We start from the raw sequence: 20,242 nt of genomic DNA on the forward strand, positions 1-20,242 counted from the left end.
TCTTCGAAAAAATTCCTGTTTGCTGCCATTTTTCTGACATTATAAACAAATGACCTGATTGGTTAAATGACTCCTGAGAGAGGGGAGTAACAGCGAAGAAAGTAAGAGCCAACATTTTGCTGAGATTTGTTTAGATGGCATTCAGAAATAGACTATCGTCACCTTTGCAATGCATTTTAAACCACAGTTCACCTAGCCAACATCTAGATGCTGTAAATGTTTCCACAAAATGGCCTCTTGAGATTCTAGCAGTGGTTCTAGAAACAGGTGATGCCCATCAATCAGGACAAGGTTGTCCTCATGCTACAACTGCATCAGATTGGATGCCAAATTTATGTATTTAGCAGAAAAATTTTGGGTCTGCCATGTGTGCACTTACAGCCCAAACTTGCTGACGTCAACCCCTTCTTACCAGGCCTACAATTTATTAGGATATTGCAAAATTTAAGTGACTGCTATCTGTGTCTGACTTCAAGATAATCCAGGGAGATGACAGCAAGGCAGCTGCTGTAGGGGTGAGAATATTTTGGCATACTGTGTACAGAGTACTTTATGAAAGGGGTCTTGAGAAGGCCAATGATTTGTTCCCCCTCTCCCTCTGCAGAAAGTGCTTAGTTAACATTGAGCTGTGAATAATTACCTTTGGAGTGCCGATCAGTGGGCATGCATTAATCTTATCAGATGAGTCTTGATTAAATTTAAATACTGATTTCCTGTGTATCAACTGGTGAGAAGCAAGAACATACTAAATTGCCTCTAATGTGGGAGAAAGAGAGTTTTGGTGATAGTGGCACTCCTCTTTGATAGGGATTATGATGGATGTGCATGCAGACTTCTGTCTTCCAGTGTGGCATGGTGGCTGTTCTGAGATAAGAGATGAAATCTTGGACAATTTTTTCAGACTTTTCAGGGGACCTGTTGGCTTCGATTTTATTTTTATAGAAAACAAGTGATCTTGTTATGTCCAGCTGGTGGACAATCTCTTAGAAAATGAAGACATTCAATTTTGGTGATGGGATATGGCAATACAGCATATGGGCAATCTGCCCTAAAGGATGCCTTCCAGAAGGACTTTCTTTGATAAACTGGTCCCTATTTAGGTTGACGTGAAGAAAATTCAGAAAACTTCAAGGCCAGTCAGATGCAAACCCACAACCAACTATCAGTGTTCAATGGTTTTAGCCACTAAACTACTGGTGAGCTTGAAAACATTTAGAAAATGATGATCTCATCTACATTGAGAATGCAAGATATATATTAGGGAGATGCATTGCCATATGCTAATTTCCACCCAGAGTCCTCTAGGATCTTCAAATAGCACTTGTAGAGGAATGAGTATTATCTAAAATCTGATTAATATGCTCATCAATGATTTGAGGAATTGTTGAGAACTGTACGACTGTTGGAGGTAATCATAAATTGTATTAAGCTTTTATGTTTCCCTTATATCAAACAATGTAAATATTATTGCCTTTCTTCCTGTGAAATATCTTTAAATTTCATAATAGTGCTGACGTTTGATGAATCCTTTAATAAATCTCTATACCAAAATTTGGGATATTTCCTTACACAACTCTCACATAATTTTTCACATTATCTTTTAGTTTTGAGCACCAGTGTACTTTAAAAATAGTAATTGAATGATTTCTCTCTATATATGAGTGAAAAATTTTACTGATTTGTATCTTTATCTGTTTTTATTAATGTTATTTTTGTAGAAATATAATTTTTAATAATCTTCATTCTTTTACTATTAATTTCAAGGCAAATTGAAAGGTAGTGTGGTTTTGTATTTGCCATTTTTCTTATTTAGTAATTACCGATACGTATAGTAATGTTATTTGTAGTGTTGTCAAAAATTAGATAATTTGTTTTGAACAGTTTTATATTTTAGTATATTAAAGAAAAATGGAGTTTGTGAAGCAAATAGTTTCTTCATAATATTACACCTGGTTTTTTTTCCTATTCTAATATTATGCTGATTAAAAATTCTGTTTGTTAAANGTAGTGTTGTCAAAAATTAGATAATTTGTTTTGAACAGTTTTATATTTTAGTATATTAAAGAAAAATGGAGTTTGTGAAGCAAATAGTTTCTTCACTAATATTATACCTGGTTTTTTTTTTCCTATTCTAATATTATGCTGATTAAAAATTCTGTTTGTTAAAAATTTTTAAAGGCAATTTTCCTTTTAAAAACATTTTAAACCTTCAAATGAAGCATTAATTAAGAATTTTATTGTTTTAATTATTGTATGTTGTAATATTTAATAACAACAATTTAGCTGATCAAAAATATTTAGACACCTAGTCATGGATTGTTTTTTATTAACTAGGATAAGAATTAATGAGGTTGGTCTATCTTTGTTGCTCCGCTCTACGGGAAAGGCTTTTTCCAATTTGTCTTCCACTTGTACACTAGAGCACTAGTCGGATCTGTTGTCAATGTTAAGTATTACGGTCTGGCTTGGTGTTATAGTTTATCCCACGCATGCTTGATGGGATTCATTTCCAGGTTCTGTGCAGGTCAGTCAAGTTCAACACTTTGCTATGCAGACTACTGCTTGATAGACCTTGCTTTGTGGATGGAAGTTGTTGTCATATTGTATAAGAATGGACTTTCCAAATTGTTGCCAAAAGGTGGAAACAGTTGTGAAGCATGTCATTATAGCCAATTGCAATAAGCTTTTCTGTCACTGGAAACTGGACCCAACCCAAGCTATGAAAAACTGCCAGTTCATGATGATTCATACATCAAACTTAGGACAACAATTGCTAGTATATTGCTAGTGTTTACACACTAGCAATTTACAAGATGTCCTCCACATCCAGGCTCATCTTTCTGACTATTAGATAGTGAATTATGATTCACTGCTCTTTAGAATGCATATTTTTTTTCCCCCCAATAGTTTTGTGGAGCCACACTTTTTACATTGTTCCTGTTGAGACTTTGTTTCGGTGTTGTGCTCATAAGTTGCTGCTCGATGGTCCAGATCCATTGAATATAATTTGCATTGAACTGTCATAGTACTAGCATTGCTTCTAGAAGCATTTTGAAAAACACTGCCATATATCAATATTTCAAGTTAAATCTAGAATAAGATTTAAATCGTGAGTTCAATTAATTCTACATTCAATTCTTAAATCTGAATTATAGGTTAAGGCATGTGCTATTTGAATTCTTGGTAACACATTATGGACACATTTGATTTTTTGACTATTTTAAGCTCTTGCAAGTTGAAAATAAGATAATTTGCATTGAACTAACAAGTAAGTTTATTGTAAATGATTACGCTGACAAACAATTTCATCATCATCATCATCGGGACTTCAAAAAATTTCTGTTCTGTTTTTATTTACTTTAGTTTTTAAGTTTTTGCAACAAAATAACAATTGCTTACCAATGTTCCCTCTAATTTTTTTTGTAGATGAGCAAAACATACTTCTCTGAACAAAAAAATTTCTGAGCAGATTCNAGCATATATATATAAAATCTTATTTTTTCCTATAAAAATTAAAATAATTAATTATAAAGTAGAGATTAAAATTCATTTTAAAACATACTTTTATACAAAATATTATCTTTTGTCAATGATTTAATGTATTTAATTGAAATATACGTATCAATAATCATGTCGCAGACAGTGAGAAATAAGTAAACAACAATTTGAGCAGTGCGCGGCCACGCAGTTTAGAGAAAACATTGTTGCTTACTATTTTATGGTGTTATAATTCCTGGATAACTGTTATATTCTGTATCTATATATGTTACTGCATTTTTTTTTATTTTCTACGTAACTTTATCGTAAAACTAAAACAATTCTAATAATTAATAGTGATGACACTTCCGTCTCAACATTACAGTTTTTCTTTTAGTAGACAGTAGCTTCTAATGGTAAAAGTTTTTAGAATTGCCTGCTTAGTTTGCAAATGACAATTTGCACAGGCACATCATGGTGCATTTGACAAATTGGGAAACTTGTAATTGCTGTTTACTTTAATTTGAGGATTACATAATCCAATTTTAGACTGGTTGACAAATAAAAAAGTAAAGCAATGTTTAATCTAGAGTTCAGCTTAAAATCTAGGACTACAAAACTTCTCAATTTAAAATGATGTTAGTGGATATGGCCTCAAGTGTTGCAACTGAAGAAAGGCAATTTTCACACACTACTATCTGCTTTGTCACTTGCAGTTCCAGTTTGTCATTTTTGTCAGATTGTGACTGCTGTGTTTCCATGTGACGAACAGCATAGTACACCTAGATGCCAATAATTAGGAAAAATGGATATATTTTAAAGAAAAATGTTTTCCTGTGTTTCAAATGGACAACTTCAAGTTAGAAAAAAATACAATCAAAATCCGGAAAATAGAATATAATTACAAATTTAAAAAAATGAAACCATCACTAATGCGTGCATGTACAGTACGGAAGTAACATAGTGGATTGACGATCAAATAAAATACATGTAACAAATATTTTAATATTGCCAAGAAATATTAAAATATATATCTATATACTAATATTATAAAGGTAATGTTTATAAGTTTGTATGCAAGGGCTAATCTCTGAAACTACTCATCCGATTTCAAAAATTCTTTCACCAATATTTACAATGGAACTTCAGGATGGACATAGGCTGTATATTATTCCGTTAAACATTCATATAAATTAAAAGATATCATCTAGGGTTAAGGCTTTTATGTCCAGCAGATATGATTGTACCTAGGGTTAAAGCTTTTGTCCTACGAGTATGATGCCCTAAGTTTGCTTTTCTGTGAGGATGAACTAAAGCAGATCATCTTCTATCTATCTATATAAATAAAAATGTAATGTTTGTTTGTTCCTACTGATTCCTTTGAAATTTTGACACAACGCTGCATTCAAATACGCATGTGTTTTTATATAATATACGTGTCGAAATTTCCTCCACTGGGGGAGATGGACATGATTAAGGTTTACCATGAAGAACTTGGCTTCTATTATACTATTTTAGATGCAATTTTTTGCATTTTTGATTGCATTTTAATAGGGTATGTCAAGAGAATGTACAATAAGAAGGGATTTTTTGAAAAATGTTCTCCCCTCCATGGGGGATGTATTATACATTTATAATAGATACATTTTAAGCCACAACAACACGTGGCAGGGTCTGCTAGTATCTTATATATAAGATATTGCCAAGAATTATGCAAACTTTTATAATGCTTGCCACACTGTCGAAATAGAGTCCACCTCCTTTTAATTATACAAGGCCTTCAAAAGAGGCAGTGGCTATTTCAATCTGTTAATTAAATTAAAGATACTTGAGATGGGCTGGATCGTCAGTGGTGTTTTATGGTAGTGAGGGGACATGGTTTACCAAATTCAATCTGAACATTGTTACCAGCTGCAAAACTAGCCAGCAGCATGGTGTAAAGCCCATTACAAATTGTATACCAATGTTCTTTAATTAATCCTTATATTCAGACATCTAGCCATGCATTATACCAGTATTGTGGTAATGTCTGTAGCACTAATAGTTGATCACGGTACCTAAGGAGGCAGACGTTTCTCAGACTCCTTTCCAAGCAATGCCATACAATCCACTTCATTGAGAATACTTAAATACTTCTAAAAAAATCTATTTATGTGACTTGTAGCCATCAAATATATGCCAATATGTAGATGAAATATTAATTACTCTGCATAGGTGTCTGAGTACTTTTGATCATACTCTCTTTCATTAGGCAGTGTATACATAAGGTTTTACCAATAAAATTTTTTAAAATTATGACAGAAAGAGGGCAATTTTATTGCAGTGTTAAAGAGAGATGATATGGATTTGTCTAAAAGATTTCAATTATAAACATACTTTCTATACTTTATGAAATATATAAATGCTGTTGTAATGAAATTTTAAGGTTAAATTTAAGAGTTAGTTTATTCTGATTTAGTGAACGTCTCTTCAATCCGGAAAAATCTTTCTGGTAGACTACCTCACAGCTAATTCAGGTTATAAACTCCTTTTATTGTTTTTTACAGATGCATTTCAAGCTAGGCTAATTTACTAGCTCCTCCTCAGTGCTTAAGAGTTTCCATGAGTTTCATATGATCTGATTTTCACACTTATATGGTACTTTTTTCGGATTGAAGAGACGTTCACTAAATCAACATATAAAACAGCTAAACCATCGGAAAATTCAAAATTAGTTTATTCTGTTAGTAAAGTTCAAATTGTGCTGTCCGTTTTCAGTCTGACAAAAAGAACACCTTAAGACTCCCTGAACTCAGTGTAAGTCCGTTTATTTGATAACTATGTACAATACAATACACAGCAATATCTCTTGCTTGAACTTAGGCTAGATTCCCTGTTCCAATGGTCATGTTGCCTTATATCTAAGTTCTAGATCTGTTGGCCAACCAATCAGGAGCTTAGCTGAGCTTTCTATCAGGTCTGCTTTGGTTGGCATACCTGTCTCAACTTGTCCAAGATGACGCCAACCATCCCTTTCCAGAAAACATGCTCTCATGAGTGAAAACTTGACTTAGCTTGTCACCACTCTAAACCTCCTTGACACTATTGATTGGCTGGCTATTTGCATATTAAGTCTTCCAAAATCGTATGCATTTAATATATTGTAAAATTAACATTTACTAATAAGAACTAATATTTATCGTAAGAAAAATACAATATAACATTTTCCTAATAAGACCAAACTAAAGATGACATTCTCTTTGTTCTGATTTAATTTCATTTTAAATTATTATAGAATTCAGTTTTGCATTAATACAGTATAAAACAATAATAATAATCCTTGAGGATATCATTAACCTCTGGACTAAATGAAACAGAATTTCAATATTTTATTGGACAGATTAGTTATTAAAATTTCATAATGTCTTTATTCCATAAGAAAGTTTTCTCAGAGAAAGAACTAAAACTTTAGTACTGCGTACGGGTTGTTGTTGTTTTCACTATTATGATTCTATAGTCAAAACCTTTAATACATTTGATGGATTTTAGCACTGACAATGAAATTACAGATATTAATCTATCGACGAATCTTCTCTTTACAAACGTTACCAATAATGTGATGCTTAATTGGTGTAAAAATAGTGTAGCAAATGTGATGTTCTGAATATAAATGACTTGTGATAATGATTGCACAATGTGGAATGGAATAACTCTCTCGGACATTAGCGACATCTCTTATAAGATGTTATTGCGAGCCTGTCCGGAAATAAAAATCTCCATTCCGATAGCAATTTCGTCAAATAAAATGAAATTGAATCTAGCTATTAATTAAGATCTAATTTTATTTTTGTGGATTATATCATATACTTGGCATTTCAACATTTACATTTGTTTTAGTAAAACTTCTTATTTAGTTCATCTTTTCTTCATCTGTTAGCACTAGATAAGTTTGTCCTGAAAATCTCTCAATTTCTGTTATGAAACCTCTGCAATTTTTGTAATAATGCACTGCAGGATTCTAGGCAGATGTAAAAAAACTATTAGAGGGGAAGTCAAAATTTTGATGATTTGTTTTTATGTATTACTTGTAGAAAATATTGAAATTATATATGCTGTATAAAATAAATTTATAAAAATTTTAAATTTAATTAATTATTATTATTTTTTTAAAACATAGTGAAATTTTAAACTGTTTTATTATTAAAATATTACATATATAAATATTCAAACATAATAAATTTAAATTCACAAAATCATTCATTGTAAGCAAAATTAAACAGGAAGTGTTTAATGTGAATCTGTAACATGCTTTCCTCTATGCCTATAGACAAACCAATGATATAAATTAATAGTTTTGGTTTATTAATTTCAAATTTTTTTTGTATTATATATTTTTTAATCCGTTACAGAAATAAGTAATACTCTGAGAATCAAGGGGCTCGGTGGAAAAGCAGCATACACTTCAAAACTACTAAAAAAAAATTAATGGACTTGGATTTGTGCATCGTCCATCCAGCTTCAAAGAAACTCTTACAGCTCTGTTGTTTGTCTCATGGATTCGCATTAATAAAATACTGCATATTAAAGCATTAGTGAACTGAAACATACATCCTTCTTTTTCTCAAACTTCCTAATGCGGGATATGCCGTTGTTCTGCCGAGCCCGTCGATTAATAAAGTGGAAATTTGAACGGTGGCATTTTAAAATGAACTATCTTCTTCATTTGATATAAATAAATTGAAAAAGTCTAAAAAAAATGTAAAAAATGTGTTGTTCTAAATTCTTTTTATGTTGCAGTTTATTTTTTTGTTTACACTGTTGTTTTTATGAACTTAAGTTTATTAATGTACAAGATTCGTTACATAACTTTAATAAATATTTACATAACGATATATTGCAATATAAAATATTTATGTAATTATTATCATTTTGAAGTAGTAGTAATTTTTTTTATAGATTGAATTTAATGACCGACTGAAATAAATTTTCAGTTAGATGTTTACTAAATTATCACAGATAGAGAATATGTAAATGTTTATAAACATTATGTGAAATCTCATCACACACTTTTCATGGAAGAAACTTTTCAGATATCGTCTTCGTCAATTTGTTTACAAAATCACTAAGTTAGAGATGTGCTTTAACTTTTTTTATTTTAGAAATCAAGAAAGAACCGTCAGATAAAGACAAAGAAGAGAAAGACGACGATAAGACCAAAGATATCGAAACCAAAGATCAGTCGCAGTTAGATCAATTAGATCAGCAACATAATAAGCCAAAACGCAAATTTATGTTTAACATTGCAGATGGCGGATTTACAGAATTGCACACGCTATGGCAAAACGAAGAGAGGGCGGCAGTTCCCGGAAGAGAATACGAAATTTGGCACAGAAGACACGATTACTGGTTGCTCGCCGGAATCGTGAAGTATCCTTCACTGTCCAATGATTTTTGTCGTATTTAATCGACAGTGGCCGAATTGTGATAATATGTCGTGTTTTTATAATATATTAACTATTAATTCCAGAAAGTATTTCATTTGTAAAACTTTCAATAGAGGCATAACTTACAATAAGTGATTTTATTGTTAAAAACATTCTCACTACTGGTTGTTCAGAATAAAATGACACACACCAAATACCAAAAATAACCAGTGAAAGGAATAAAAATATTTACACGTACAAATGTTTTTTGGCCTGTCTGTATATGTAAATATTTTTATTCCTTTTAGTGGTGTTTTGGTATCCTGTGTGTGTAGTTTTGTTATTAATTAAATTTAACTTGTAGATAAGGTTTAATGTTAAGTGGGAGTAAATATTTTATTTGTATGAAAAAATAATGCTGATGTTTTGAATTCAATACAAACATTTGGAGTTATGCAGATTTTTAATAATAGCTACAATAAGACAGTTTTAGAATGCAAATTTAATGAGATTTTTTAGCAATCGTGGCTGCTTTATTTGAACATGTAAAAATAATTTTTTTCGTGTCCCTCCAGGGGTCACGACTCTGATTATTTAATTATATTCTAGATCAGTGGCATGCAAACAGTTTGCATGCCACTGATCTAGAATATAATTAAATAATCATTAAAAAAAACTATTATAGTAAAAATTTTAAAAACAAATATTACAATTACAAAAAAGCTTTTCATAACAGTAATGTACAGTGTAAAAAGCTCTCATTGTGTAATGTTTACCTATTATAAAATTAAAGTACAAGATTATTGTTGTTAAATAATGTCATCTTATTACATGCATGTAATAATTTTTAAAAAGAATATTTCAAATTACATTTAATATTGCAAAAAACCTTTGTAATTCTTAACCTGCCAAAAGACACGGTTACGGTCGTTGGCAAGACATACAGAACGATCCAGTGTTTGCCATCATCAATGAGCCGTTTAAAATGGATGTGGGAAAAGGAAATTTCTTAGAAATCAAAAATAAATTCCTTGCAAGAAGATTTAAGGTAGTACATTTTTTCTTCTTTATATATAGAATATATACAAGCAGTAAATTTAGATATATTGCTATTAAACTATGTAATATTCTTAAAAATTAAAGAAATAATTATAATTTATAATAATTTGAGAAAAGGAAAAAAATACTGTATTTAAAATAACACATATTCTTTGTGTATGAAGATGATTCCTATCCCACAGTAGTTGACATATAATGAGCAAAAATGTCATCTGATTTGAAAAACACTAATTCCTCTCCATTCTTTCTCAGTTTAGAATGTTGTGTGTTGAATGAGCTGATAATATCAACATGAGTGTTTGAAAACATTATAAAAAAAAAAAAGATATACTTTTGCTCTTATTAAAATGTGCCTGGTGTGAGTTGTTAAATTGTATTTTACGGTTTTCACTTGTAAAATATTCCACTGTCATTGATAGAAATTGTAAATATAACAGCTATAAATGATTACTCGATCCGCTTGAACTTAAAACACAATCCCGAATGAATAACGGATGATTATTAAAACTCCAAGAATAAGTTTGTATGACGACACCAGTCAGTCTACGGAGGAAATAGTTCTTTGAATAGTTAAGGCAACTTGCAAACTGGAATTCTTCCTGCAGTGTAGATGTAATGGGATGTTCCCAACCTCTATCTACAGAACAAGTCTTCCATTTGTATGTAGTTCCTCGTTGAAAGTTTGGAAACTCTAGTTAAATGAATTGATTTATTGAGGTAAAGGCGAGAAATTCCTATTTCTGGCTGCACTGGCAGATCTAGAGAACTGATTTTATGAAAAGATCCCGATATGCTTAATGAAATTAACTTCGAGGCTGCATCAGCAAATAGGGTAGCTTGGAGAAAACATATCATAGGTGTTAAAAAAATTAAACTTAATTTTATATAAACAATGCATCAAATTAAATCAGAAATTTTCTGTTTTAACTTTAATAGTTGGATTACTTCAAATATTTAATTGACAATACCTTTAAATGTTTTTGACTCCAAATCTGCCATGTTCAGAGTATGCCGTTCCGTAATAGATTGCATTTAAATTTATACTCTCATATTCTTTCAAATTTTTGACATTTTAATTTTTTATACATCTGCTTTCTACAAAATAATGTAGAAACCAAAATTTATATATTTTGGTTATTTCTTGGGTATTGTAGATTTATAGCATATTACTGGCCATACTTGTGTTGTTGAAAAATTTATTTATACAGATTATTATTATTATTATTAAGTTTATCATGTTAAAAATAGTTTGTTATAATTACAGTTACTGGAACAAGCATTAGTCATCGAAGAACAATTACGGAGAGCTGCTTATTTAAATCTTGCCCAAGACCCCAGTCATCCAGCAATGGCCTTAAATGCAAGGTAAATATATGAGAAAATTGAAAATTATATTAATTTCATTAATGAAATGTGATTATTTTAACTTGTTAATTTAAAAAATAAAAACTTCTTCATACCATCGTGCAATTAAAACTTCATATTTATAAACACTAAATGAATTGGTGTTTTTTAATAATAAGCAAAAAACTACTTTGATGTCGGCCATACTTAAAAGTAGAAAGTTGACGATTTGAGCCAGAACGGATTAATTTTTAAATTTAGCTTTTATATTTTATATATTGAAAATTTGTGAAATCCTGGCTGTCATTTTTTTCCAACACAAATTTTCAAATTTTACCTGAAATTTTTTTAAAGAACACAGAACAAATATTATATAATGAGAATGTATAAAATTATTTTTATGGTGTTTACATTAAATCATTTGTTTTCTAATTTATAAGAACAATAAACAAAAAAAATTGGAATCTTCACAATTTGTCCCTTTCTCACCATGGGAAGGTAAACTCGTATTACAGAGGCAATCTTTCTTTATGGACTCTTCATTGTCCTAAATATGTAAGTTTTCTGAAAGGAAGTCTACACTGTTGATTTTTCACGTTTGTATGGCATACAAGAGAAATTATGAAGATTCCAATTTGTCTTTGTCTTCTAAGAATATTTTTAAAAGAAACATTGATCTTAATTTATTATTATTGTTTATTGTGCATGTTGAAGAACAGATAATGCAATTTAACCATTTTAAAAATTAAATCCAATAACCATTAAATTTGATTAACATTAGATTTAGTTTTGAAAATAGCATTGTATGAACTTAAGGAAATTGTTTTCCCATTTCAGACAGTTTGATAATTGATTTTTATTTTTATAAAACAGATTTGCAGAATTAGAATGTTTGGCTGAATCTCATCAACATCTATCAAAAGAGTCACTAGCTGGAAATAAACCAGCTAATGCTGTATTACATAAAGGTTAGTATTTCAATTCTGCATGTTACATATGTGTATGTGTATATAATGAATCAATTATATATATGTATACATGTTAATATAAAAACATGATACGTCAGATGGAGCTATGATGAAATTTCTTGCATTTCTTATATGCAAACACTTGCATGCTTTGTATTTACTCAGAATGGTTTGCAATTATTGTGTCCATTCGGCTTAGTTTGTAGTTTTGGGTTAGTTCTTGTAAAGATTGCCGTCGTCCTCGTGGCTGTATGGTAAACTGTTGCCTTACAGCTACGACAGGATCTGGCAGTTCGGTCTGGTCCAAAATGTGTCATATTTTAACTTTGTAAAAATACTAATTATTATTATTATTATTATTTTATATATTCATTTGTTCTTGTTTTAATATTATGTATGGACTTCATTCTACAATTCAAATTTAATCAGTGTCGGTTAATGTAGAATGCTTTTCTAAAAAAATGATATCAGTAGAATGTTTCTTTATCTTTTAAATGGTTGATAAATAGAGCAGCTTGTAACCCAAAGAGACAGTTACTAAAAGTATTTAGAAATATGAATGTTTTTTGGTCAAAGTTGCTGGAATAAGTACAAAAGGTGTCATTGTGTGCCTATATGTATGGTCTATACTCTTTTTTTTCTATGAATAGTTGGAGTTGGAATGTCTTTTCTGTTTTCTTACATAATAATAATAGTCATACCAAAATATTGAATCAACTAATGGTCATTCTTCTTTTAAATAATTTGAACTCTTGGTTAACAAAGTTCTGAATTTAAAAATTAATTGAATTGGTAGTTTCAAAGTTAGTCTTGATTATTTTGAAATAAAACAATCTGATGACAGTTAATAGAACTTAAATTGTGTCTTAATAAAGAAAAGTTGAAATTCTGCTTTGAACCCTGTTACTTTAATAAATTTTCAAAATTTGGATTAATGTTATTTAGTGTTACAACTGAAAAATAGTTTTCTCTTTTAGCTGTTTAGTGTTGAAGTTGTTTCATTGAATGTGGGAATAAATAACCTGTATCAATTAGCAATACATTTAATATATGAGTGATTTGAGATGATCAAAAAATACTTATAAAAGATAACTGAATATTCAGAATACCTTTCAAAATGGATCATTCATTTAATTTGCTATTTCTCAGATTTACAAAGTGTGTATGATGAAATTCCATTAACTCTGTGTCCAGTATGCTGGTAAACTCAATAAGCCTGCATGCCTTGCTTGTCGTGGAGATAGTTATCAATGCATTAGGCCAGAAACCCAGGACAATTGGCATGCTGGTTAAACTGCAACGACAAAATAAGAATTCACACAACCACTCGCAACTTGGGTAAACTTGATTTAAAAAGTCACTAAAACCAAATAACCAGCAGAAGAAAGAGGATAGAGCTAACATTTTTGCCCATGTTGAACAGACATCATCAGACTAAATGACCCTTGTAGCTGTTGAAACAACAAGGGATTTAGTACATGTGTGAAGAGGAAAGATGACATAAGAAAAAGAAAGAGGAGAGGATAGTAAGTTTACAATTCATAGAACAACTTCCATGCCTGGGGAAGGAATCTACATTGTAAAAGTTAATAGTGGTATATTTGTCGGCAGCCTTATAAATTTCAGAGATGTACAGGCAGATCTGTATAGTTTTACACATAAAGATATCAGAAATTTTCAATCCCCTGGCCCCGGATACAAACACTGGAAAAATTTCTGCAGTCTGATAAATCGGCACAGCATCCATCTGGACATTGCTAGATTAACGGAATTTCACTATATTTAGTTTTTTATTTTGATTACAGAATATTTCTTAAAGAAATAATTCAGAGTTTTCTGTATTTGTATATAAATTAGCTATAATGTACTTGCATGGTTTTTATTATTGATTCTATTTTTAAACAGTAATAAATTTAAACTTTGTAAGAAAATCATTGAATACCACATATTTCAAAGAAGTGTTTATTATTAATTACAATCTAAACTAATTTCAAAGATTGAAGAATTGTTTGATATTGAATGGTGGCAATAGATACAACTTATAATATGCAAAGTTTTAGTTGTCATCTGTGATACTTGTTAATTACGAATAACAATTTTTTTCTTTCAGTTCTGAATCAATTAGAAGAACTTCTGAGTGATATGAAATCAGATGTCAGCAGGTTACCCGCCACCCTTGCCCGAATACCGCCCGTGGCGCAACGTCTCCAGATGTCCGAACGCGGGATACTGTCACGTCTCACGGGGCAGCCTCAACCAGGTGTCAACTCGTTGAATCCAGGCCAGACCCCCGCTTTTGCTACACCACAGCACCAGCAACAGCCAACCCCTCCCCAGTCTCAGCAGCAAGCAGGTTTGTCTAAGTAACCAGCTAAACGGGGGTAAATGACTAGACCCTTTCGTGTTGCTTGGCTGGTACTTTGGCATTCCTTTGCTGGTCTGCATCCATTTAGTTTGTGTACTTGTTCAATCCAATCCAGTTCCTGTGCATCTTGTTCTCTACAATGCATCAAGATTACAGCTGGTGGACCAAAGACACAACCAGTGATATTTGCCAATGCAGCCAATCAAGCCAGGGAATGGTGTTTTTATTCTAGTGCAGTTACCAGCATGTTCTGCATTCCATTGAGTGCAAATTAGAAAAACAGACAGCATGTGGCATGTGGTGTTGCCTTTCTTTACCAGTATATTATTGTATAAAAGTAAATAAGTGCTGGACTTTTCCTATGAACAATACCATTCAGGTGCACATCATGTACTCAGCTTTGGCCATTCTTAAACAGACAGTGATTTTTGTGGTACAAAGATTTTCTATTTATTCTGGCCAAACAATGCTGAGATAGGAATGCCAGTAATTGGCATGTATTACTGTGATTAATTTGAATGTTGTGAATGAATGTTGTGTTAAAAGGCCATTTATTTCATTCTTGTATGATTCCTAAAACTTTGCTATCTTGCACCATTGCTGTATGTTGCTTCACATAGTAGTTTTTTTTTATAATAAACTAAATTGTGGTGAGAAGTGGAAACAGCACTACAAAAAATGAAAGTTTTTCTTTCTATGGATATAAAAAAAAGGATTGAATGCAAAATATTAGTTCATTTGACTTTTTTTTATTATTATTATTATTGATCATGTCCATGTACATGTGTGTCCCTGTGATTGTTTAGAGCATGAAACCATCCCATGTTAGGTAGGAATTGTTTCTGTTGCCTGTAGTGCCTGCTGTTGCTGAGGATTAAAGCTTTGCTGCTTTTACTAAACTGATTGCTGTTGGTGTCATTTATTTGCATATATTTTTTTCTGTAACGTTTATTTTGCCGAAAGGAAATAATGCATGACGATGATTCTGTACCTAAACACCCTGTCACAACAGGGCTAAGCAGTTGCTGTGGTGTGATAGCTAGGTTTGTAGGGATTACAATTTTTGTTTTCTATTTATTCCCTACGCCGAGCTGTTTCCTATCATAATTTCAACTCACTGTTTTAGTGCATTGTTGTCAGATTTTTTCTATTAAAAAAAAATAATAATAATAATTCCAATTAAAAATGCGAGCAATTTCGACTAGAAAAAAAATTGTTTGTCTCATAAGATCGGTTCAAAGCAATAATGCAAATTAAACATTGAGTTGTTAATAATTGTTAATTCAAACTTGTTTTCCTTTTAGATACTAAAATATTTCAATTTGAAATTCATTTTTCCCCCCTTAAAATTATGAATTATTAAATCTTACTCTAAGAAAATACAAGTAGTATTTTGTATTTTAAAAATGTTAAATAAATATTAAGTATTAAAATTATAAACAATTCAATAAATATTAAATGTTTTTTTATAAATTATTAATTGAATTATTTGACTTTAAAAAATGTGATTTGTTAGTTTGTAAATTTTTTTTTTTTAATTTTAAGAAGTGTTCAGGACAGCTCATCTTAACATAAAAAATTTAATCACAATCTAGCAATAAATATTACAAAACTAAACTATACGCCAATAGAAATTTGTTGTTTTGATGAATGCAATTTTGCCAATGCTGAATGTTTGTCAAAGTGAGAAATTAATACAACATTTAGAGTATACATTCTGTTTTAATATGTATGTACAGTGCGTGGGTATTTATCATACAGTAGCATTTTACTATAAAAATCAGGATGATTCAAAATTTAAATAGTAGTAGTAATACAAATTTTTCATTCGTTAGTTTGAGGATTATTGTACATTGAGACGACAAATTATTATTTTAAAGGAAGTGAATTGCAAACTAGTAGTTAACTAGTTAAAAACTTTTCTTTAATTATCAATAACTAAAAATCAAACACAAAATATTCCAATGGTGGATGAAGACTGTAAAAAAAAGTCAATTTTATTATTAATCTGTCTTTAAAAATTTTTTGGCTCTAATATTGAGAAAATATTGGGACTATCTAACAAAATGTCGACGTTCTTTCAAACTAATATCTTTACACAAAATTATAACCAGAATTAATCAAATGTATTTTAAATGAATTAGTCCGAGAGAGAGATTAATTCTGATTCCAGATTTGTTTTCGGTTAGGAAACGTTCAAAATCATTTCAGGTCACTCCTGTAATTAGTCTTTCTGCATTTGCTTGATTGTTGTGTTGTTAAAAATATTTCAGAAGTAATACTTGACATAAGTTTTAGGCATATTAATTCACATTACATTCAATTTTTTAATGTTATTTCAGATATTGTAACAGAATAGTCCAATAAAAATCTAGCAGACCATTTTGAAGTGCTTTAATTAATAATCCAAAACAAAGTAGTTTGGCTACAGATAGGCAGTTAGGTTTCCATCTCTCAATAAGTTTAATCATTATAAATAAATTTTAATTTAATATAGGATACTTTGGAAGAAAAGAATTTATTCGAAGCGGGACTTGAATCCACAATTCCCGCTTGCCATGCAGTTGTGTTCCACATTATGCCGTCCGGACGTCTGTCTGATCTTTACTTCCAGGGCCATTAATTAATCTGGATATAAACATACCAGTCGCTTATGACAGATAAAATCAAACAGACCGTTAGGTTATTCTAGTAAATCGGATTATAGATGTTATCGTATATACTATATATGCTTTAAAAATCATATAGATTATATTATAAATATTTGAGGTGATCCATATCTTTATGTACTGAAAATAATTTTTAAATTATTTTTTTTATACAAAAATAAATCTGTTGTATCAACAGCCTTTAACAAAAAAAATTTTTTTAGACAAATTNATTTGAGGTGATCCATATCTTTATGTACTGAAAATAATTTTTAAATTATTTTTTTTTATACAAAAATAAATCTGTTGTATCAACAGCCTTTAACAAAAAAAATTTTTTTAGACAAATTCATAATTTAACTATTTGAGATACAAACATTTCAAATACAAACTTTCCATTCTGATGAACTCATCTAATATCAATTTATAACACTTTTTTTTTATTTACAATTGATAATTAACAATTTTTAAGCTTTAAATGTTTTTAAATTCTCTGTAATGAAATATCAAGAAAATTAAGCAATTTAAAATTAGCTTGATATATATACATATTAGTAGAAACTCAATTATCCGAACTTGACGGGAATGGTCTTTCAGATAATCTAGAAACTTATGTTTTTGTACTGTACGTTGGGTACATTCAGCACTGTGCATTTACATTTTGTGAACTATAAATACTGTAATGCAATTATTACATTTTGAAAGTAAATTAATTTACTTAAAATTTAACATAATGTTATACATATTTAGTTTCACAATGGTACAAAGATCACAAAACTTGATATATTAGTAATATGCCAGATGACTGCCATATTAAACTGGGTTACTGTCACTACAGACAGGCATTAGTTGCCACCTCTTATTAAATTTAATAAGAGATGGTGCCTAACGCCTGTCTCTAGCGACAAATTATTTATAAATTAATTTAAAATAACTGCAGAGAAGTAGCCCAGTTTAATACTGCAGTCATTTGGAAAATAATACATGACGGTACACCTTCTATGTTCCTTTAGTTTTTCTTAACTGTTTTGGATTATTGAGTTTCTACTGTTCATTATATATATATATTGTGTAGTGGTAGTTTGAATCTAAAATATTCAATGGTTTTTAAACATATTTTACTATTGTCAAGTGTTACATGATAGAAAAGAAACAGTTATAATACACTGTTTTATTTCTAAGCATTGCTTAGAAGTTTAGGATAAATCCATTGAGTTGTTTGTCATTTTGACAATGTATTAATCTGTTTGGTATTCTTATGCTTTGATTTAAGGATCTTTAAGGGTCTTCATTTTGAATTTGTGCGCTCACTTAAGTAAAATGAAATTATTAATAATCAAATTTTAGAGGGGAAAATAAACTTAAACAGATTTATTCTTGATCTCTTTGCTCTTCCATTTAGATAGCTCTTTGAAGAAACATTAATTTACAGTAGAATTAGATAAGTTTTTTTTTGGCATTTGATGACAACTTTACAGGAGTTTTGTATCAAATATTTTAGAGGCAATCGAGAATAACTGATTTTTGCCATCTAATGGTAAAGTTGAATACTTGGTTGCCATCTTTCCTAGTATGTTGAGTTGCAAGAGCTATTAAATAACACAATGTTGTAAATATCATAACCGTGTGCTTTACAAATACAAGACTTACCATATACAGCATTTGTGATGAATTATTTTTGTAATTTATGATGATAAGCATTAAGCAAAATATAAATTGGGTCAATTTATTAACTTCCGTTTTATGTACTAATTATTAAGCAGCTAATCCCCATTCTGTCAAGTTCAATCTTTTACTATTAACCTCTTATATATAACTATTATTTATCACACACTGAAACTTTCATAATGCTAATTTATTAAATAAATATTCATAGAATAATCATGATTTAATAAATTAGTTTTATGAAAGTTATAAGGAATTATCACATGCTGAAACTATTATTTAATAATGAAGGGTTCTGTTTTATGTATTTAAGACCTTATAAGTTTTTTTTTATATATATTGATTTACCTATAAAATTACAATTATAAATTTTTCTATACATGATCACTTTAAGCTTAATTTTTTTATGTTACATATATTTATTTTTTCCCTGGATTTTGTCAAGTAGTTGTATTTTTTTTTATATATTTAATTACCTGTATCAAAAAAACCCATACAATTTTTTAATCGCATAAATTTTAATATCTGTAATAACAGTTTAGTTTGCAAATAAATGTTAAACACATTCAAAATGGCTACACGAATCTCCACATAATGTGATCCTTTTATCATTTTTGTTTTTTACATATTACTACTATGCAAATGTGATTAATTTCTGACACGTGCATAGCAAGCATTCTAGATGTAGTACCGCTATAAGACGTAAAGTTATTTGGAGTTAAATTTCATAAGGAAACTTCGTAAGTGCCAGATTTTCCCAACATGATTACTAAAGATAAACAGGTTAGATACGGGGTCCTCGAGAATGGCCTGATCGGACAGGTAAAATTTAACCGAAACACCAAAGTAACCCGAAATTTATTAAGTAAACTAACTCGGTTACATCAATTTTGATCTAACACAGAAAACAGAATTAGCTAATCGAAAATTGGCCCAAAGGTTCTAAAGCATGATAAATTATTATTCTACATTAATAATCTGTTGTAAACATTTAGTTTTGTTTGGACTTGATTTAATCAATTTTTATGAAAATCAACAGATTGAATACACTATCAAAGGAAAGTATGCTTGATATTTCTTTTTTGTGATGTATGTTTTTACTTGAGGGTTTAAAAGTGAAATTAGAACAGTAGTTTATTTTCTTTAAGCATAAATTTTGCCGAAGAGAACAAATCATACAATGAACACACCAGTAATTACTGGTGTGTTCATTGTATCAAATCATACAATGAACACACCAGTAATTACTGGTGTGTTCTTTGTATGATTTGTTCTCTTCGGCAAAATTTAGATCCTTTAATGATAAGCGTATCA

At 30.1% G+C, this 20,242-nt stretch overlaps 1 protein-coding gene across 1 annotated transcript in view; it reads left to right on the plus strand.

The window, feature by feature from the left end:
* The window catches only part of LOC111626596 (chromodomain-helicase-DNA-binding protein Mi-2 homolog), a 176,066-nt gene that overhangs the window by 127,986 nt on the left and 27,838 nt on the right, over positions 1–20,242 (plus strand). Inside the window, exons 30-34 of the mRNA XM_023370031.1 lie at positions 8,616–8,883; positions 9,795–9,927; positions 11,203–11,303; positions 12,156–12,250; positions 14,361–14,510. Coding sequence (XP_023225799.1) covers positions 8,616–8,883; positions 9,795–9,927; positions 11,203–11,303; positions 12,156–12,250; positions 14,361–14,510 — 747 coding nt within the window. The remainder of the gene's footprint in view (positions 1–8,615; positions 8,884–9,794; positions 9,928–11,202; positions 11,304–12,155; positions 12,251–14,360; positions 14,511–20,242) is intronic.

The sequence above is a fragment of the Centruroides sculpturatus genome, unplaced genomic scaffold (genome assembly GCF_000671375.1).
Source record: "Centruroides sculpturatus isolate CEXI.00-Female unplaced genomic scaffold, Cexi_2.0 scaffold304, whole genome shotgun sequence".
NCBI classification, from domain to species: Eukaryota; Metazoa; Arthropoda; class Arachnida; order Scorpiones; family Buthidae; genus Centruroides; species Centruroides sculpturatus.